This window comes from Oncorhynchus mykiss, chromosome 11, assembly GCF_013265735.2.
Source record: "Oncorhynchus mykiss isolate Arlee chromosome 11, USDA_OmykA_1.1, whole genome shotgun sequence".
NCBI lineage: Eukaryota > Metazoa > Chordata > Actinopteri > Salmoniformes > Salmonidae > Oncorhynchus > Oncorhynchus mykiss.
Window position 1 is genome coordinate 62,442,964 of NC_048575.1, and position 21,902 is coordinate 62,464,865.

Genomic DNA, 21,902 nt, shown 5'->3' on the forward strand with positions numbered 1-21,902 from the left:
CACACAGAGGGTTGTGATAACATACAACTGGCTGTCTTTGTCTCCTAGTTGCTGAGAGAGTGGACGTGGCTGAGTGAAGGACAGGACCTTTCCTCTGATCTTTCCTGACTCTACTGGTTCCCTCGGAGGCAGGGTTTCCCCTAGTTACTGATACCGGGTCAGAAATGTCATGTTAAGGATTGGAGTTAGACCTGAGGTTAAGGGATGATTCTGTCTCAAACTGATGCCAAACAGAAGAGCCGTCCCATTCCAGACCCCCTGCTGTGGTCCTCTGCTGCCGCCGTGTGGCGGGAAGACTTACTGCAACAGATTGCATCGCACAATTTGACATTGACTCTTGGGAGTGCCCCAAAAATAATGAATTGAGCCAACATTTATATTCTCCAGGCTCATTGGCGTGCCGATATTAACATGTGCAACACCGCTGTAATCTATACCCTGGTGTATTGGAGTCATCTTCAATCCGGCTCTAAAGGGTGTAGGTTTGAATGAGGAAAATGTTGACCACTGGCATAGCTGTATTTAAACCTGGTCCAATCAAAACCAGTAATCTCACTGGTTGTCCTCTTTACTAAAGTCCTGGTGGTACTGGTTCTAAAGTCTGGTCTGGCCCCTGGTGATGATTCCTAATCTTTCAAAAATGTTTTTATGCTTGCCACAAAATATTCTCTGACCAAGGTTTTAGCTGTAACTTTTATATTCAGTTACCAGTCTCACAGTTCCCCCCAAAGAATGTAAAAGAGGCCCCATTGTGGACTTGCTGTGCCACTATGTAAAACATATATTTTTACTTGTTATCATATAGGGCCATTTTTGGGTCTAGATTGCAGGAAATGGCAGTTATGTGTTCTGCCCCCTCCCTCCGGGCCTCCCCGGCAGCACAACGTTATTAAAAAATCCTGGGGAGGACCCTGCATACTGTAACAGTTAGAACTGGGCTTTTGGGGATTTTTTGGTTTGAAACTGTATATTTTCTGATGCTGGATCTCTATGTACATTACTAAGCCTGATGTAGAATATCCTCTGTGTGTATATACACTTATTTTTAATTGTTAATTTTTTAATAATTGATATTGCAACATTTACTGCAGTATATTAATTGGTTGGGTTATTTTACTTAACTGTGGTCTATTATGTGTATCTGGTTGAATTCAACTTCAACCACCACAGATCAATAGGAATGTTCAACATATGGTGACATGACTTTAAACAAAATATGTATTCATTTTGAATACAGGACACTCAGTGTTTGACAATCTTCTTTATTCCTTAAAGTCAGTTTGAGGTTTCACCTATCAACAACCTTCCCTCTTCCAAGCACAGCACAGACACAACATTACATAATGTGGTAGATAGAATTAAAAGATGAAAAGACAAAAAAATAAACAAACATGACAGGTTTTGAAAATACCCACACATGCATCTATCTTCTCAAAACTCAACCACAAGAAGAGAATTTAGACAAAGAAAATCAACCAGTTCATCCACCCACAGAAAGGTGTATGTATATACATACATGTGTCTGGGACAGGGGAACATGACATTTAAAAATAAATTGTTCCTTCAAAACAAGTCCCTACTGGCTTTGATATACAAAGTCTGTCAATCTCATTCAAGTCAAAAGTAAATTAAATACATGATCTCAGGCAAAGTGAAATTATACCACACAATAAAACCCTACTAAAAAGGTGCTTACGATCCCATCTCGCAAAGAAAAGGAGAAATGTCTGCTTTTGGGGAGGAAGTGGAACACAAGGTTGACTTGTGACCATATATTACACCACTTTGGACCAGAGCCCCATATGAAGTAGTCATAAGTAGTATACTATCTGGTGAATAGGGTTTGTACTGGTATTGCTAAGGAGATGATAGAGAGATGGTGAACCAACTAAAAAAACTGGCTTCAACAGTACTGGAGGTCTCAGAGGGTGCCAAGGGCTGCAGTGTTATGGCCAAAAGACTTGGGAGGTGTGTGTGTGTGGCATACAGAGGTGGAGATGTGTCAGGTGTCATTGAGGCTCTTTTCCTTTTCTCTCATCCACTTCTCTTCATCCTTATGCCTCCAGCTCAAAGCCCATGCCAACCTTGTGACCGCCTGCGTTGAAGTTTTTCGCATCGATCAGAGCTGAGAGAGTCAGCTTCACTCCTAGAGAGAGAGACACCAGTCTTAACACAGAAAGTACTGCTCCTTTCATATACACTGAACAAAAATATAAAAGATTTTCCTAGGTTACAGTTCATATAAGGAAGTCAGGCAATTGAAACAAATTCATTAGGCCCTAATCTATGGATTTCACATAACTGGGAATACAGATATGCATCTGTGGATCACAGATATCTTTCAAATAGATTAGGTAGGTGGATCAGAAAACCAGTCAGTATCTGGTGTGACCATGATTTGCTACATGCAGTGTGACCCATCTCCTTCACATAGAGTTGGCCTGTGGAATGTTGTCCCACTCTTCTTCAATAGCTGTGCGAAGTTGTTGGATATTGGTGGGAACTGGAACACGCTGTCGTACATGTCGATCCAGAGCATCCCAAGCTTGCTCAATGGGTGAGTATGAAGGCCATGGAAGAACTGGGACATTTTCAGCTTCCAGCTTCCAGGAACTGTGTACAGATCCATGCAACATGGGGCCTTGCATTTTCATGTTGAAACAGTGGCAATTTTAGCATGTACATCTTGGGGAAAACTCAAAAACATTTTACATGACATTCAGGCAACAGCTCTGGTGGACATTACTGCAGTCAGCATGCCAATTGCACGCTCCCTCAGAACTTGAGACATCTGTGGCATTGTGTCGTGTGACAAAACTGCACATTTTCGAGTGGCCTTTTATTCTCCCCAGCACAAGGTGCACCTGTGTAATGATCATGCTGTTTAATCATATTATTGATATGCCACACCTGTCAGGTGGACAAATTATCTTGGCTCATTAACATGGATGAAAACAAATTTGTGCACAAAATTCCAGAGAAATAAGCTTTGTGCATATGGAACATTTCTGGGATCTTTTATTTCAGCTCATAAAACATAGGACCAACACTTCACATGTTGCGTTTATATTTTTGTTCAGTCTATATAGTAGACATAACCTATTCCTTTCTTCTGCCCAACTCCTCTGGTACTAATAGTCAAGGTTTGTAGATATAGACAGATGTAGCTCGGCATCTGGTAGGTACAGTAAAGGTAGGTAAAGGTGATTTGAGTTACCTGGCCGGAGGGCTTGTGTGTAGCCGACTCCAATTAGACTGGCGTTATTGACTTTGGCCTGCAGGGGGAGACAGACAGGTGAGACAAGCACGCATTTGGCTGGTTGTGTGGTTCTAGTCCTGGCATTATGGACAGGTATCTGGTTCTGTGTGGTTATGCATGTGTGGTTGTGGTACACACAGACAGGGAAGCGTCCTTGTCCAGCTGGTATTTGGCTCCGATGCCGAAGCGTGTGTTGTTGCTGCCGGCCGTCCAGGCCAGGTTGATGGCTGTTTCCAGGTGGCAGTTCACCTTCTGGTAGATGGAGCCGCCGAACTCTGTACCATCATTACTGAGAGGACAACACACCATGAACTTATTCAGTACGGTGCTGCATAGCTTTTAAATCAACTTCTGCTGGATCATGACTGGTCAGTTGGCAAATGTAACACATGGAGAAAACATCCTCTGCTGGTCAGTGGTTAGGTTAGAGTCAGGGTTAGTGGGGATAGTGGTTAGGTTAGAGTCAGGGTTAGTGGGGATAGTGGTTAGGTTAGAGTCAGGGTTAGTGGGGATAGTGGTTAGGTTAGAGTCAGGGTTAGTGGTTAGGTTAGGGTCAGTGGTTAGGTTAGGGTCAGTGTTAGTGGGGTCAGTGGTTAGGTTAGAGTCAGGGTTAGGTTAGAGTCAGTGGTTAGGTTAGAGTCAGGGTTAGTGGTTAGGTTAGGGTCAGTGGTTAGGGTCAGGGTTAGGTTAGTCAGTGGTTAGTGGGGATAGTGGTTAGGTTAGAGTCAGGGTTAGTGGGGATAGTGGTTAGGTTAGAGTCAGGGTTAGTGGGGATAGTGGTTAGGTTAGAGTCAGGGTTAGGTTAGAGTCAGGGTTAGTGGGGTCAGTGGTTAGGTTAGAGTCAGGGTTAGGTTAGAGTCAGGGTTAGGTTAGAGTCAGGGTCAGTGGTTAGGTTAGGGTCAGTGGTTAGGTTAGGGTCAGTGGTTAGGTTAGGGTCAGTGGTTAGGTTAGGGTCAGTGGTTAGGTTAGAGTCAGGGTTAGGTTAGAGTCAGTGGGGATAGTGGTTAGGTTAGAGTCAGTGGGGATAGTGGTTAGGTTAGAGTCAGTGGGGATAGTGGTTAGGTTAGAGTCAGTGTTAGTGGTTAGGTTAGAGTCAGTGGGGATAGTGGTTAGGTTAGAGTCAGGGTTAGGTTAGAGTCAGGGTTAGTGGTTAGGTTAGAGTCAGGGTTAGGTTAGAGTCAGGGTTGTGGGGATAGTGGTTAGGTTAGAGTCAGGGTTAGGTTAGAGTCAGGGTTAGTGGTTAGGTTAGAGTCAGGGTTAGTGGTTAGGTTAGAGTCAGGGTTAGTGGTTAGGTTAGAGTCAGGGTTAGGTTAGAGTCAGGGTTAGGTTAGAGTCAGGGTTAGGTTAGAGTCAGGGTTAGGTTAGAGTCAGGGTTAGGTTAGAGTCAGGGTTAGGTTAGAGTCAGGGTTAGGTTAGAGTCAGGGTTAGGTTAGAGTCAGGGTTAGGTTAGAGTCAGGGTTAGGTTAGAGTCAGTGTTAGTGGGGATAGTGGTTAGGTTAGAGTCAGGATAGTGGTTAGGTTAGAGTCAGGGTTAGTGGGGATAGTGGTTAGGTTAGAGTCAGGATAGTGGTTAGGTTAGAGTCAGGGTTAGGTTAGAGTCAGGGTTAGGTTAGAGTCAGGGTTAGGTTAGAGTCAGGGTTAGGTTAGAGTCAGGGTTAGGTTAGAGTCAGGGTTAGGTTAGAGTCAGTGGTTAGGTTAGGGTCAGTGGTTAGGTTAGGGTCAGGGTTAGTGGGGATAGTGGTTAGGTTAGAGTCAGGATAGTGGTTAGGTTAGAGTCAGGGTTAGAGTCAGGGTTGTGGGGATAGTGGTTAGGTTAGAGTCAGGGTTAGTGGGGATAGTGGTTAGGTTAGAGTCAGGGTTAGTGGGGATAGTGGTTAGGTTAGAGTCAGGGTTAGTGGGGATAGTGGTTAGGTTAGAGTCAGGGTTAGTGGGGATAGTGGTTAGGTTAGAGTCAGGGTTAGTGGGGATAGTGGTTAGGTTAGAGTCAGGGTTAGTGGGGATAGTGGTTAGGTTAGAGTCAGGGTTAGTGGGGATAGTGGTTAGGTTAGAGTCAGGGTTAGTGGTTAGGTTAGAGTCAGGGTTAGTGGTTAGGTTATAGTCAGGGTTAGTGGTTAGGTTATAGTCAGGGTTGTGGGGATAGTGGTTAGGTTATAGTCAGGGTTGGGGATAGTGGTTAGGTTAGAGTCAGGGTTAGTGGGGATAGTGGTTAGGTTAGAGTCAGGGTTAGTGGGGATAGTGGTTAGGTTAGAGTCAGGGTTGTGGGGATAGTGGTTAGGTTATAGTCAGAGTTGGGGATAGTGGTTAGGTTATAGTCAGAGTTGGGGATAGTGGTTAAGGGTAGTAGTTAGGGTCAGTGGTTATGAGTAGAAATAAAGGTTAAGGTTAGGAGTTGTGGTACTCACACGTTGGTGTGGAGCTGGAAGTCCCCAGCCTTGTATCCCAAGGCAAAGTTGTTCTGGGCCAGTTTAGACTTGGATGTGTCGAAAGCCATCTGGTACCCGGCCAGCCAGCCCTCGTAGCCCAGCACAGCAGCAGCGTGGACCGTGGGGCTGGCCATGTCAAAGTCCAGGTCACAGCCCAAGTTGATGAAGTCACGCTTGTAGCCAGTCTTCAGCTTGGCACTCTTCTTACTGCAGACAGAGAGGAAGGGGCCAGATAAAAGTAGAGGGGGTGTCGGGCTCCATGTGACATTATGGGCCGTATTAGGTCTATACTGGTGCTGTGATTATTTCAAAATCCTTCATGTTCATGTGCACTACTAAAGATTAGACGGGGAGGTAAAGATTGAGCAGTGAGTGATCAGCTTACCCAGTGTTGGGCACAAACGACGTGTCCAGGCCCAGCTTCAAGCCCTTAGCCAGCTACAGACATACAGGATAGAGGTGGTATATCACATATCGTTGAACAGAACACACAAAACAATATGGTTAATAATAGTAGTGACTTTCAGACGTTGTGTATATTTACCCGTTTTATTGAATAAGTCAATATCAAGTGCTGTCGGGATGGTTAAGTGTCATGTAACCTGGTTTTAGGCTGAACTGGTTTCAAACTCACCTGGTCCTCCATGGAGACCTCTGTGGCCAGGGTGTTGTCTGTGTTCCATTTCTGGGTGAAGCTCAGGCCCAGCTCCTTCACCTTGTACTTGGTCTCCAGGTTACCTGCTGCCTTCCCTGTGTCTGTGTTACTGGAGCCTGAGGTTGAAAACTCCTGAGAGAAGGAAGGAGAGGGGCGGGAGAGAGAGAGGAGGTAGGGGGGTTGGAGAAGGAGAGGGGAAATGAGGGATGGTTAATAGCAGAAAAGAAAGAGCACAGCAGAAGAAAATGAAGCAAGGGAGAGAAAAGAGAAGGGGAACTGATACAGACGAGTAGTCTTAACGAGAGCTTAGCACACTCCTCACAGAAGAGATAAAGATGTATATGAGAGAGAAACAGCGAGAGAGAGAAATAGATGAGCACCCCTTCCACATCTCTTCCAAGCAATTCCTCTCAGGTTTGCATGACTGGTTGTAGCCAGTAGTTACCATTTTGAGTAGTGGTAGATACCCTGAAGCAGTGATCACCAACATTAGTCCTGGACCGTGCCCAGGCTTTTGTTCCACCCAGCACACCTCCTTTAACTAATCAACTAATCCTCTAGACCTTTAGTAGTTGAATCGGGTGTGTTAGTGCTGAGCTGGAACCAAATCTAGTGTTGATGACCACTGTGTTAGACACTGGGGGAATCCATGGAGGTGAGTGGGGAAAGAATGCTAGGAGAAGGCTGTGAGCTGAGGGAAGAGACCCAATTGGTTGATCAAGACAGTCATCTAGTCACTGGCCGACCAGTAACCTATAGAGCAGTAACCTGGCCACTTAGACCACTCTAAAGGTGTGTCTATGGAGAGGAGTTAATTATGTTATAGCTTTAGCAGTGTAGGGGGAATGGTATCAATCAGCTGGGACACTGCTGCAAGAAAGCCTGCAGGGAGCAAAAGCCTGCTCTACACAATCACACACACACACCCTTACCATCTGACAATGGAAGTCCAGAGAGGAAGCAAAAAAAAGGCAAAGGAAGAGAGAGGCAGAGAGTTAAGTCAGAAACAGAGGTATTCACACCCAATCGCTTTTCCTCGCTTTCAGAAAGATCAGATATCCATTTACATATTGTATACCAGAGACACCAACACGCTTTCAGAAAGATCAGATATCCATTTACATATTGTATACCAGAGACACCAACACGCTTTCAGAAAGATCAGATATCCATTTACATATTGTATACCAGAGACACCAACACGCTTTCAGAAAGATCAGATGTCCATTTACATATTGTATACCAGAGACACCAACACGCTTTCAGAAAGATCAGATATCCATTTACATATTGTATACCAGAGACACCAACACGCTTTCAGAAAGATCAGATGTCCATTTACATATTGTATACCAGAGACACCAACGTGTTTGAACTGTGAATCAGAGCTGTACAATCTCATTTTACAAGGAAAGGTTGGGTTTTCAGAGAAGTCCAAGTAAAGTGTATTTCATGAAGCCTTCTTGGTGATTGAATTTAGTCAGAGGGAGAGTTAGATTAGTTATCCAAACTGGAAATATACATATCCAACATGAGTACAGGTGAAAATTAGATGAAGATAATGACACACCAACCTAAATAATCCTGCACAGAGCAATGCTACCCCTAACACTTTTAAGAGAGGACAATGACAGTTTCAGGGAACAGCAATGCTATGAGCGGGATCCATTTTGTTCTCACGTATAAGGAGATTCTAGTCAGATAGACAGTGATGTACCAAGCTGAGTTAAACAGTCTGCCAGACAGACAAACACCACCAGCAGACAGACAGTGAGTCAGCCATTTTGACTGTCCTGCTCAGCCATGAGGCGCTAGGGCCTAGACATGAGGCTTATATTGCCAGACTACACGCAAACACACAAATGAATGGGTCACTCGGATCGAGTGAAGCCCAAATGTAATAATTACCCCCCTAAAATATGAGAGAGAGAGCGATCCTAAAATATGAAAGAGAGAGGTTGTACTTACAACTCCACTCTGGGACTTTGTCTTTAGGTCCAGTTTCACGATTCCAAAGCCTAGAGAGAAAGAGGGGGAAGAGAAAAATGATGTCTCTATTCAGGGTCCTGTGTGGCTCAGTTGGTAGAGCAAGGCACTTACAACACCAGGATTAAAGTCACTGGATAAAAAGCATCTGCTAATATATATACTGTATATATATATTCAAAATAGAGGAGCAAATCACATTTGGACCTTCGTTATTGTATACATAATTACATGACTGTTTTCAATGAGGGTCATCCAAGCTTTCAAGCGTCACAGTTGTGAAACAAGAACATTTGCAGAAAAGTTGATCTGATAGTCAGAAAGAAAGATGACGAGGCACTGTGACTCATGACGGAGTCCCAGCCCCCATCCCCTGGCGGTTGTAAATCAAAGGCTAGAGGTCACAGTCCTGGATGACCAGCTGAGGTTTATGGTTTCAGAGGGAGAGAGAAAGAGCGGGAGAGAGACGGATGTTGGAGTTATCCTAAGAGCGTACAGACATGTAATATGTAGGTGTTTCTCCTTGTGTGTGGTGGTGGAGGGGGTGATTTGATGACTCACCATAGCCCTTGCCGAAGATGTCTTTGGCAGCTTTTCCCAGGTCTGAGTATGCAGGAGGAACCGCCATGGCGACTGTGGAGAGAGATGGACACGTTAGGGTGCATCTCTGATACTAGAACATCACTTCTTTAACGCACAGGAGGCAAAAAGCTGATCAAACGAGCGCCCAAGCCAGCACACATCACACTTCTACGCAGAACAGGTCCAACACAGCACATACCTAGAACTTCACACAGAACACAGCTTTGTGCTAGTAAAGTGGCTTTGAACTGAAAGACACACAGCATCTAGAACTACACACAGTGTCCACACAGCATCTAGGCCTATACACGGTGTCCACACAGCATCTAGGCCTATACACAGTGTCCACACAGTATCTAGGCCTGCACAGTGTCCACACAGTATCTAGGCCTACACAGTGTCCACACAGTATCTAGGCCTATACACAGTGTCCACACAGCATCTAGGCCTATACACAGTGTCCACACAGCATCTAGGCCTATACACAGTGTCCACACAGTATCTAGGCCTACACAGTGTCCACACAATATCTAGGCCTACACAGTGTCCAATCTAGAAGAAAAAGAAACGCACACCTATTTAGGCGAGGTACTGGCTAGCGGAGGAGAAAATTTGAAAATGAAAGAGCCACACACTCTAGGAGCTCAGATGCAAAAATGTAATTACCAACGTTTCGACAGCCAAGCTGTCTTCATCAGGGTATAATCACAAACACTGCGGGATGACTCGTTTATGTAGTGTCAAAAGACACAAGTGTCTGTAATCTTGGCCAAGAGTGGCCTAATATCATTGGTTAATTCTCAAATATTAAAATGGCATACAAAGAACAGCCTACAAACAACAAATGGATAGCATTCAAGCATAGATTCATTTTAGACTACACAAGCTTACAAACAATTACAATAGCAAAGTCACAATAATCACAAAAATGGCTTCAGACCAAAGTCTACGTTGAGACCGAAGGGAGCAAGGGTCTTTAAGTTAAAGATCCAGGCAGCCTCTCATTTTAACAATAAATGATCAAGGTCACCCCCTCTCCTAGGGAGGGTGACATGTTCGATGCCAATGTAACGCAGAGACGAAATCGAGTGGCCTGCCTCCAAAAAGTGGGCCGCAACTGAGCAAGTCAAGTTTTTACACCTAATGGTGCTACGATGCTCTGAGATACGTACTTTTAATTCGCGCTTTGTTTTACCCAGATAATTTTTTACCACATTAGATAAATAACTGCCTTAGTGGAGCACGTAATAACACCTTTGATTGGGATCGATTTCCCTGTTTGTGGGTGTTTGAAGGATCTACATTTAAGTGCCATTGCATTGAGCACAACCATTACACTTGTAATTTCCATCCAGTAGGGGCGCAAATAGACGTTGTTCAGGAATATCTTGGGGTGGTAAATCAGTGTACCAATTGGTCTCTGAGATTTCTGCCCCGCGAAAATACGACCAAGGGAAGGTCCGGAAACACATTACAGAGACTGTCATGGGATTTTAGAATGTGCCAATGTTTGTGAACGATTCCCTTAATTTGTTCAGAGCACTTTGAATAGCGGGTAGTTAGAACACAAGAATGCGTCTTTTTGAAAGGTCATGTCTCGTTTCGTTTTGAATTTTCTCAATGGCAATATTAATCTGATCATTTTTGTAGCCCCTCTCTTTGAACTTTCTTTGCGTCTCAGCCATATTTTGGTCGAAATCTGATTGTTTTTTGCAAATTCTTTTGATTTGACAAAGTTGGCTGTAGGGCAAACTATTTTTCAAGGGAAGTGGGTGACAACTATCAGCCCTCAACAAACTGTTACGATCAGTAGGTTTCGTGTAAAGATGAGTGTATAGAACATTATCTTCATCAGAAGATCAAGAAAACTGATTTTGACGTGTATCAGATTTCATAGTAAATCTCAAATGATCTGAACAGGAGTTAAGAAAAGCATGGAACGCCTGGAGCTGTTTTGCATCCCCCCTCCATAGAACAAAAATATAATAAATATACCGTTTCCAAATAATGATGTTAGGCAAGAAAACATTTGAGAGGATTGAAAATAGACTTTCTCCATGTAACCCACATACAAATTAGCATAGTTAGGAGCCATGGGGGATCCCACAGCAGTACCTTTCGTCTGAATAAAGATATCATTTAAAAACATGAAATAGTTATGTGTGAGTACTATTTCAGCCAATGTTATAATGCAGGCACTGGAAGGAAGTGTGTTCCATAGCTTCAATACCGCCCTCGTGTGGAATATTTGTGTATAACGACTCAACATCAAAAGTAACTAACCAGGTATTCTCAGGGAGAGGATCAAGAGATTCAATGATAGAGATCATAATGCTGGTGTCCTTTACAAAGGAGGGGAGCTGTTCTGCGAGTGGTCTAATAAAAAAGTCAACAAAAGTAGATAGAGGGGCCGTTACTGCGTCAATGCCCGCTACAATAGGGCGCCCTGGAGGTTTTGTAACATTCTTGTGTAATTTCGGCAAAGTATAGAAAGTGGCAATTTTAGGGTGTTGAATAGCCGAAAAGTCATGTTCTTTTTTGGTTATCTGACCAGAACTTAAATACCCATCTAGGACAGTGAAGACAGTATTCTGAAATTGGGAAGTAGGGTCACTTCTGAGTTTCTTGTAAAAGGTGTTGTCAAGCAGCTGTCTGACACTAATTTACATAAACTGTCCTATCCATGAGTACAACCGACCCACCCTTATCAGCGGGACGAATAAGGACTGACGTATCGGATTGTAAATCAAGCAAAGCTTGTTTTTCATCCTGAGGTAAATTATGGAAAGATTTGGACTCCTGTTTGTTCTTAAGGAGATGTCGAACATTTTTTTCCACAAGTCTGCAATATGTCTCGATAGAGTGATTGCGATTGGCTGGAGGTATAAAATAACTCTTGCTTCTAAAAGGAGTCGGAGTATGTGCAGGAGAGCAACCTACTGGTTCAATAGAAGTGTCAGAATTAGGGGAGCTAAGGTATTCCCTTAAACTGATATTTCCTTAACTACCTTAACATCACAATCGTTGCACTGGGTTGTAGGCACAAAATATAACCCTTTATTAAGCTAAGAGACATGGGCAGGGCTCAATATCTTACTTGATAAATTAAAGACACTCAGTCCCGTGGGTTCTGGGACCGTGTGAACGGTCTCCTCTGCCTCTGATAGTCGTTTCTTCTTACCCCGTCGGGTGCATCTCGTAGATGCGCGTGCCTGCGGCCTCCTCCGCCCTTCTGTCCCTCCATCTCGTAGATGCGCGTGCCTGCGGCCTCCTCCGCCCTTCTGTCCCTCCATCTCGTAGATGCGAGTGCCTGCGGCCTCCTCCGCCCTTCTGTCCCTCCATCTCGTAGATGCGCGTGCCTGTGGCCTCCTCCGCCCTTCTGTCCCTCCATCTCGTAGATGCGCGTGCCTGCGGCCTCCTCCGCCCTTCTGTCCCTCCATCTCGTAGATGCGCGTGCCTGCGGCCTCCTCCGCCCTTCCGTCCGTCCAGTCTCTCGTTGAATAAAAAACTACCACTGGAAGCCGATGAGGCGCTGGTTGTAGAGTGTTGGTCAGATGGGGGTGGGTTGAAGGAAGCGGTATCCCTCCTGCGTCTGCCATGGAGAGGGGGAGCAGGACCTCCCTTGTCAGGTTTTCTCCAGAAGTAGACTTTATCCTCGGCCTTGTCTTTTTTGTCGTGGTTGAATTTCTTGATTTTAAGTTCCTTTATTTCTGTAGACAACTTGTCCTGGTGCGCTTGGTTAGTTTTCATCAGTTCATTGAATATGCCATCATCATTAACAACAATTTGTAGAGCTGTGCGTTTGTCTTTAATTGTATTATCCATTTCAATAAAATCCCTTTTCAACTGGTCAACAATTAATGTAATTAAATCAATAGAGCATTTGTTCAGGGTGGCACACCAGCGTTCACAGTAATAATCTGTGCTCTGTCCCAATGATGGTTATTTTTGCCACCCGAGTCCCCTGAGTCCCCGTGGAATAATGCCTTGATGCACATAATCACTAAGAGTGACTATATGTAGATGCGTTCTCGTCTGGCGCTTAGATAAATGTAACAGTTCTTTCGATAGGTCAGAATGACCTCCCAGCATGTCAAAAAGCAGCATCTTATCCAACACACAGTGTCCACACAGTGTCCACACAGCATCTGTAGCGGTCGTCATCGGTGGAAGAAGGTGAGGACCAAGGTGCAGCGTGGTGTGTGTCCATATTTATTAAATGAACACGGAAAAAACAAAATAACAAAGAGAAACGACCGAAAACAGTTCTGGCTGGTGCAGACACACAACAGAAAACAGTTCTGGCTGGTGCAGACACACAACAGAAAACAGTTCTGGCTGGTGCAGACACACAACAGAAAACAGAAAACAATCACCCACGAAACACAATAGAAAACAGGCTCCCTAAATATGGTTCTCAATCAGGGACAACAATTGACAGTTGCCTCTGATTGAGAACCATACCAGGCCGAACACAGAAATACCAAATCATAGAAAAACTAACATAGACAACCCACCCAACTCACGCCCTGACCATACTAAAACAAAGACATAACAAAAGAACTAAGGTCAGAACGTGACAGCATCTAGGCCTACACACAGTGTCCACACAGCATCTAGCACTAGACACAGTGTCCACACAGCATCTATCTATGAGTTCACAGTAACACACACCACACGCTGCTCTAGAAAGGTTTCAACATACACCACACAGTGTCTACTAACTAGTGGATCTACAGGCCCACTAATGCCTTCCTCTTGGTAAGGTGCTCACACAATCCTTGACTGTGTCCTAAATAATATTCACATTAGTATACTAGGCTATTCAGTATGAATGGCAAATTCATTAATTCATACTAAAGTAGTTTCCAAAGTTGTGTTGGAGCCTTGTCACTGAGCTAAATTTGGGAATCTTATTCTCTTTTATAAAGGTGTGCTTTGTAAAATCAATGTACTGTCAAGTACTGACGGACGGGCCAGCTACAGTAGCCCTGATGTGGTCTACTGGGTCTGTGATATATTGCTTTTCACTCCCCCCTACATCCCCACTCTAGGCCAGCCAATTGGTTTAACTCCATTTATTCATGGCATCAGTCTATTAGCAAACCGCTAGCTAGCACGGTTTAACTTAATGGGATTGACTCTTACGAGGGAGGGACTGCTTGTCTTTTGACCCCTGGTATACCAGGTAAACATCTCTATAAATAGGAAACCACATGGCACAGCCTGATCTGAGCCACCTTAAGATTAAAGGAATAGTTTGCCCTAAATCAAAGTCTGTTTGATTTTGGGGTGAACTGTGCCTTTAAAAGCCTGCCACTTCATTGCCTAAGTCAGCGCTGTTAGTAGTTAGCTGCCTGCGTTGAAGCTGTTAGCGTAAGAAGATGTGGAAGAAGATGTAGCCATATAGCAATCACAATATACGTCACAGCACCCGCGCTAGTATGCCACTATGCGCTATTGAATGACAGTAAGCCTAAGTCAGAGTTTGGTCGGTTCAACAACTATCCCCACTGCACACAACTGTACTATGCTTGCTTTTATAATGTCACCAGGGTCCCCTGTGTCTCTGCTTTCCTATAGGACCGGTGTGTGTGTGTGTGTGTGTGTGTGTGTGTGTGTGTGTGTGTGTGTGTGTGTGTGTGTGTGTGTGTGTGTGTGTGTGTGTGTGTGTGTGTGTGTGTGTGTGGTGACTTTGCTGTGGCAGTGTGTCTCTTTCTACTCGGTGGTTTCTTTTCCTCAATGACCACTTGAATATATGCCCTTTCAGATGAGTTGCTTGTAACGTATCATGTTACCTATCAAGTCCTCACACATCCATAGTTGTGAAGGAATGGAGACAGGGACAGGGCAAGAATAGAGACCAGGACTGTTGGGAAAAAGCCCAGTGTTTCTTAAAGGGATACTTCGGGATATTGACAATGAGGCCCTTTATCTACTTCCCCAGTCAGAGGAAATTGTGGATACCATTTTTATGTCTCTGTGTCCATTATGAAGGAAGTTAGAGGTAGTTTCACGAGCCTGCTAACAGATACCCAATCTTCCCTACCAAGCAAAAAGGCAGTAACTGCTCATAGTGTGGAACTGAGAAAAACGTTGTTTTTTTTTACCTTGGTTTAACAGTAACTTTATGCAGTTACTACTAACATGACCCCCATTTCCTCCAAAACACAATACAATAGAGGCAGGATACTTGTCAACATGATTAAGCATGTATTCAATGTAGCAAAAATTACATTAACTAATTTTCGACCAAATGAGCAGTTACTGTCTTTTTGCTTGGTAGGGTAGCATAGACTTCTAGTCATTGTGCTAAAGCTAGTTATCAATTGCGGTAGCAATAGTTAGCAACTTCCTTCAAACCGCACACAGAGACATAAATATGGTATCCAAAAGTTAATCTGACTCTGGGGGTGTAGATAAAGGGCCTAATTTCCAAAATCCCAAAGTATCTCTTTAAGTACTCTCTGACACTTGTGTTTAATACGTGCTAAACATCCGTGACATCTGAATGACAGATTGATCAATCTATTGAGACAGTCTAGGGAACCCTGTTGACATCTTTGTCTCCCCACCTCCTGCTCTCCACACCGCTCTCACTCACCCTTGTGGCAACATGGTGCACAGGGAACTCCTTTGTTCTGAATGGCCTGTGATGCTGGACTCGCCTCCTCCTTCCTCACCAGTCTCGCCTTCTCTCCTCCTTTGTCTGACATGACTCTTCAGATGTGGGGAAGAGCACAAGGAAGGACAGAAGACTTAGGCTTCAGCTTCTGCACATCTATCACTCCAATCTCTATCACTCCAGTGTTTAATTGCTAAATTGTAAGTATTCCACCACTATGGCCTATGTATTTCCTTACCTTATCTTACCTTGTTTGCACACACTGTATATAGACTCTTTTTCCTATTGTGTTATTGACTGTATGTTTTTTTTATTCCATGTGCAACTCTGTGTTGTTGTTTGTGTCGCACTGCTTTGCTTTATCTTGGCCAGGTCACAGTTGTAAATGAGAACTTGTTCTCAACTAGCCTACCTGGTTAAATAAAGGTGAAATAAAGAAATATATTTAAAAATTATCAGTTCCCCATGTGCACATCTCCAGGGCAAGGCCTGTAACCATTGGGCTAATACTTAGGGTGTCCAATCAAAAACCCATATTTTGACCAATGGGTAAAATAATATGTTAATTGTGTAGATAATCCTCTAAGAAAACCAGTGGTCCAAACCTCATGTCTCTATCATAGTTTGTAACAAATGTGTTGGTGTTTTTACCCTTGTAGGGTGGTAAAGATTAGGGAGACTCAATCAATGGAGGCCAGAGAAAAAAAGTGACCAAAAATCAGGAAAATAGCATTTAGACTGGATGCTGTGCAAGAATTAAGGCACCTGACCGGCTTACCAATGAACTCCTCATCTTTCTTCTCAAATCCGGAGGACAGAAAACAATACAGATGTAAGATAGATATTGATTTGTTGTATTTTCATATTTTAGTATACACTGTTCATATTAATAGGAAGTTCCTGATCATTTTGGAAGACTTCTCACAAAAACAAATGTTTCTGTGAAAACGGAGCAGAAACAACTTGGAAGACAACCTCCACAAAATGTAAAATCCTTGAAAGTTTCAGCGAGAAAGTCAACAGAGCTCAGTGCTTGAATGTATTAGGTTACGAAATCAAACTTTTTGGATATAATGTTAAATGTTCCCTATGTTAATAGTTATTTCAGTTAGTGACAAAACAAGCAAGTATAGTGTAGATAATCATTGTACCATCTAAACCACTGTGAAATATATTTTCAATAACCAAAAATATTGTATTTTCAGCTGTTTGAAGCTGGTGTACAAAACCAAAAGTAAAAGATGCAAAAACAAAACTTAAGCAAAGGAAGTATAGAAATAGCACACCTAGAACATATATACAGCTTCTTAAACTTGCTTTCAATGAAAATGACAGATCTATAACTAACATTTCTGTGTGTATTTGGCCGTGTCGCCCAAAAAGTTACATATTGTAGCTTTAAATGATATGTTAGAGAAAGACCCCAGTGAATGATTCAGAAAATTAAAAATCATATTTGTCTTGGTAAAATATATTTTATAACATAAGGAAGTGAAATGACATCACCAAAGCACTGGGCAGAGTGGGTGGACACCCTATAATACTGAACCAGAGGGTGTCCTCAGCACTGATAAAGCAGTGCTCTATGGCCCGTAGAGAACTGCTGATATGTTTATCACCCAAAGGGCCCATGGCTGTATAGATGACAAACACACACCACCTATGACAACATCTCATGATCTGGTAACATACACACACCTTACTGTGGTACCGAGAACATCTGGTGATTTGGGGACACAGTGGTGAGGTGGATGGTATGTTTCCGTGGTGATGGTTACCCTGGTGTCACTGGGAATTTAGACTCACTCACCCACTACCACACACACGTATGCATGCACACACACACACCTCACTCCATAATGTGAGTGATTAGATGAGAGCAATCCTGTCCTCTATGTCTGTGTCAGTGCTGATGTCTATGCTCAGGGACTTTATGACAGGGGGCATTCTACAGACCCAGCACGGTTTGGGATCTGTCTTTGTCAGTTACACCCCCCCCCCCTCTCACTTCCATTCCTCCTTACTCAGTTCCTTATTCCTAGCTTCCTCACCCTCTCCTTCCCCCTTCCTCCTGACCCCTGTTCTATAAATAACCCAGGTGGACTTGACACCATGCCTCATATGACCATGCCATTTTGAAATGGGTGCTTTACCCCTCTACCTCCTGCTACCCTAACCTCACACACACCACGTCACTCCTACTCAACCCACACCACCATAGACACACACTCTTTCCTATCACCAACATTGACCCCTACTTTCCTCTCTCTTGACCCCCCCCCCCCCCCACTCTCTCTATCTCTCTCTCTCTCTCACTCGCCTCCTCTGACCCCTTCACTAGCCTGTCCCCCAAACAAATGTCAAAATGTAGATACCAGACAGCCAGTATTCACCATTGTATTCCTGGGTCTTTATGCTATTCAAACAAAAGAAGCACCACTGTTGGGGATATCAGTCAGCAGCAAAAGTTGTTATCATGCCAGCCAAGAGACATTGTTTTGGTGATGAAGACAGACTAGTGTGACGACCCTCCCACTCTGTCTGCCGTATTCTTTTTCTTTGCTCTTGTTTTCCTTATTAGGATGTCAGTGGGCGGAGCTGGGAGGGTTGTCAGCGAAATAGGACACACCTGGGCCCGGGTTTGTGCCGAGATAAATGCACCTTTTCCCCATTCATTGAGGAGACTCTCCATGCAGACACACTGTTGGATTTTGGTTGTGGCTGTTTTGTTTTGGCACCTTTCAACACCCCTCATTATCACATCTATGCACGCAACCAATCACTTACACTACTGATTACTGACTACACACACACACCATTGTTTAATGTATATAAGTTACTTCAGTTAACTTCTTGAGTGTAGGGGGCAGGATTTTCGTTTTTGGCAAAAAAAAACGTACCCATTTGAAACTGCCTATTTCTCAAGCCCAGAAACTAGGATATGCATATAATTGTCAGATTAGGATAGAAAACACTCTAAAGTTTCCAAAACTGTCAAAATATTGTCTGTGAGTATAACAGAACTGATTTTGCAGGCAAAAACCTGAGAAAAATCTAACCAGGAAGTGCTGTTTTTCCTGAAAGCTCTCTGTTCCATTGGATGCCTTGCCTCCATTTAAAGGGATATCAACCATATTCATTTTCCTATGTCTTCCTCAAGGTGTCAACAGTCTTTAGATATAGTTTCAGGCTTTTATTTTGAAAAATTAGTGAGAAAGATAACATCGCGTCAGTGGATAGCTGGGTGTTCGCAGAGTTTTGCTTGCGCAACAGAGTGGGGCAGCCATTGTCTCTCCCTCTCCTATTGAAAAAGCGACAGTCCCGGTTGATATATTATCGATTATATATTTTAAATACAACCTGAGGATTGATTATAAAAAACCTTTGACATGTTTCTGTGGACATTACGGACACTATTTGGAATTTTCATCTGCGATGTCGTAACCGCTCGAGCCTGTGGATTTCTGAACATAACGCGCCAAACAAATGGAGGTATTTTGGATATAAAAATAATCTTTATGGAACAAAAGGAACATTTATTGTGTAACTGGGAGTCTCGTGAGTGCAAACATCCGAAGATCAAAGGTAAGCAATTTAATTGATTGCTTTTCTGACTTTCGTGACCAATCTACTTGGCTGCTAGTGTTTGTAATATTTTGTCTACTGAGAGAGATGTTCTTACATAAACGCTTGTTATGCTTTCGCCGAAAGGCTGTATTGAAATCTGACACGCCAGGTGGATTAACAACAAGCTAAGCTGTGTTTTGCTATATTGCACTTGTGATTTCATGAAAATGACATTTTTTTGTAGTAATTTAATTTGAATTTGGCGCGCTGCAATTCAGCGGGTGTTGATGAAAATGATCCCGCTAAAGGGATGGGTGCGTCAAGAAGTGAATAAATATATTTTTGTTTTTCCTTATCGCCATGTTGTCTCCCTCTGTTACGGGCTACGAGCCGGTTCGTGACACTAGGGACAGGCGAGGGTGATGCTTTACTTAAGGTCTGCTTAGAAATGGCTATAAGCTGCAGTATGTACTTTTTTGGGCGACCTGGCCAAATTCACATAGAAATGTGAGTTACAGATCTATAATTCTCATTAAAAGCAAGTATATGAAGTGGTAGATCTGTTCTATGTGAAAAGTTTCATTTTTTTATCTTTTACTTTCCATTTTGTGCACCAGCTGAAAATACTTTTTGGTTATTCAATTAATTTCACAGCGGTTTAGATGGTACAATGATTTTCTACACTTGCTTGTTTTGTCACATAAACTGAAATTAGGCGAACTACTCGTGTGTGTGTGTGTGTGTGTGTGTGTGCGTGTGAGATAAGGTTGAAGGCAGTCAAATTAGGCTACACCTAGTGAATTTATAGCCTGAATATTCAGTGGTGCATGGGTTAGCTGTGGCTACCACATGGCCTACTCAACAGGTAGCCTAGCAGAAAGGTCACTGGTTAGAATCCCCGAGCCGACTAGCTGAAAAATCTGATGTGCCCTTGAGCAAGACACTTAAAGCTAAATGCACCTGTAAGATGCTCTGGATAAGAGCATCTACTAAATGACCAAAATGTAAATTCCTGCCAGGCATTTCAGGACAGCCATTTTCCTATAGGGGTTGATATTCAGCCCCTGTACATGAAGCTAAATATTAATTTGCTCAACACTATAGGTAACCAAGAACCTAGATTGTGATTAACAGCATTCTTTTACCATTGAACATACTATCACTGGGTATAGGCTTACTCTCTTCAGGCTTATTAAAAGGACTAGGCCTACTGCTTCAGACAACACTACCAGAAAAAGAAGCAAGGCTTGGATCATTATTTGCTGTCCATAAGTGCAATTGGATTTCAGAACTTCGGAGAGCGACAGAGGCTGTCAGAGGTTTAAAATAGGAAAACACCTATTATGCAATCGTACAACCACACTTACTGTGATTACCTTTTTTTTCACAATGACTTGAAATTCCAAATCGTATTCACTTTCATTTCTGTTGTGAGCCGACCTTCTGGCCATGGATTATTGAATTGCTGCGTGTTACATCAGAACCAGCGTGCGTAAAGAGCATTGTGCCAACACGAGGATAACCCTAACCCTCTTTGTAACAGGGGCACAAACCATGCTGTTAATGGGAATTCAAATTTACAAAACATTTTATAAAAACACTGACACTAGATTATATAGGGCGTAATTTATGGGCTCATATATATTGCCTTTAGGAATAGAAAGATGGCTAGCCTAGGTCTCCATTGTTCATAGTTCAATGCATTGCTCATGTTTGCAAAAATCTATAATGCTAGAACCAGATACTCTGGGGGAAAAAAATACAATTCACAAAATCTACAATTTAATTGATTTACAATTTAATATTCTGCTGAAATTCTGAGACTGCAATTGACACTAAACGTGAAATAACGTGCGCAATGCTCACTAGTTAGCGTCAAATGTATTATAGGCTATATAATCGGTTTATTTATAGCCTATAATTAACCTACATAGCCTAGTGATATCTACTTTGTCCGAATGTTGTAATGCCTGAATATCTAAAAGTGCTGAGACTTATGCAGTTGTCAGACATTCAGGCCTGCCCTGTCCTGAAGCCCTACTATCCTGTAGCCTACCCCACTGTACTCTCGCTTCCACACTTTGAGCCATCTAAACAACAATCAAATAAGTAAAATATTGTTTCAGTATCACTCCACTAGCTGATATTAAAATATCGTTGGTGTTATGAATTCCCTACCTTGTTTGCAGGGCGATGCACGGAGTTTCAGAACGGTCTGGGTCTCACGCAATAGGGCAGAGTGAAGGAGAAAGAGAAAGCACGGAGGGGCGGACTGAGCAGGCGCAATCAGACAACAAGGAGGGCGGGGTCGTTGTGTAATTGTCATTGAGCAAAGAGAGGTAGCCTACAAAACAAGCCAACTGTTTTCCAAACCTTTAAAAAGAAACCCTCTAAATATAGCCTCTCAAACAAATTGTACAAAATAGTTGAAGAAGTACATGCAGTGGCTGATAGGGAAAACATATCTGGCAATAAGAATAGGCTATAGATAGTCTTGATCATTTGGGATCCCTTGGCTATTTCGCTCAGGGCAGGTTATAGGCAAGACATTCAATATTTTGTTTTGTCTCATTTACTGATATGGATATAGCCTCTGTGTGATGAGGTTGTGCAACGCAAATGGCTATAACAAGCTTACCTACAGAGGGGAATTCATTAATACTACAGTCAAAATGCCTAATATATAGGCCTACAGTCTGTGCTCCCAATTACTAGAAAAAATGTGTTTCATTAGGTTACATGATCACCACGATAGCGCCACGTGGCTATAAAAATGAATTTGTCCCATTCAGGACAAATGCTCTC

General features: G+C 43.0%; 2 protein-coding genes across 12 annotated transcripts in view; one reads left to right on the top strand and one right to left on the bottom strand.

The window, feature by feature from the left end:
• Window positions 1-1,889, top strand: part of ikbkb (inhibitor of nuclear factor kappa B kinase subunit beta) — a 35,235-nt gene extending 33,346 nt beyond the window's left edge. For all 3 annotated transcript variants that reach the window (XM_036936068.1, XM_036936066.1, XM_036936065.1), the window contains exon 22: window positions 49-1,889. In XM_036936068.1, coding sequence (XP_036791963.1) covers window positions 49-108 — 60 coding nt within the window. In that variant the 3' untranslated portion in view covers window positions 109-1,889. The remainder of the gene's footprint in view (window positions 1-48) is intronic.
• vdac3 (voltage-dependent anion channel 3) lies at window positions 1,247-21,427 on the bottom strand. 9 transcript variants are annotated; one of them, XM_021621803.2, is made up of 11 exons: window positions 21,276-21,427; window positions 15,510-15,625; window positions 8,885-8,956; window positions 8,306-8,355; window positions 7,270-7,272; window positions 6,317-6,469; window positions 6,068-6,120; window positions 5,662-5,889; window positions 3,398-3,548; window positions 3,218-3,275; window positions 1,247-2,146 (listed from the first exon to the last, which is right to left on the bottom strand). In XM_021621803.2, the coding sequence occupies exons 2-11, from the start codon at window positions 15,619-15,621 to the stop codon at window positions 2,055-2,057; spliced, it is 972 nt and encodes a 323-aa protein (XP_021477478.1). In that variant the 5' UTR covers window positions 15,622-15,625; window positions 21,276-21,427; the 3' UTR covers window positions 1,247-2,054. The 9 variants fall into 9 exon arrangements, with proteins under 9 accessions (XP_021477478.1, XP_036791964.1, XP_021477479.1 ...); XM_036936069.1 differs by lacking the exon at window positions 21,276-21,427 and adding an exon at window positions 15,779-15,782; XM_021621804.2 differs by lacking the exon at window positions 7,270-7,272.
• Window positions 21,428-21,902: the final 475 nt, after the last annotated feature.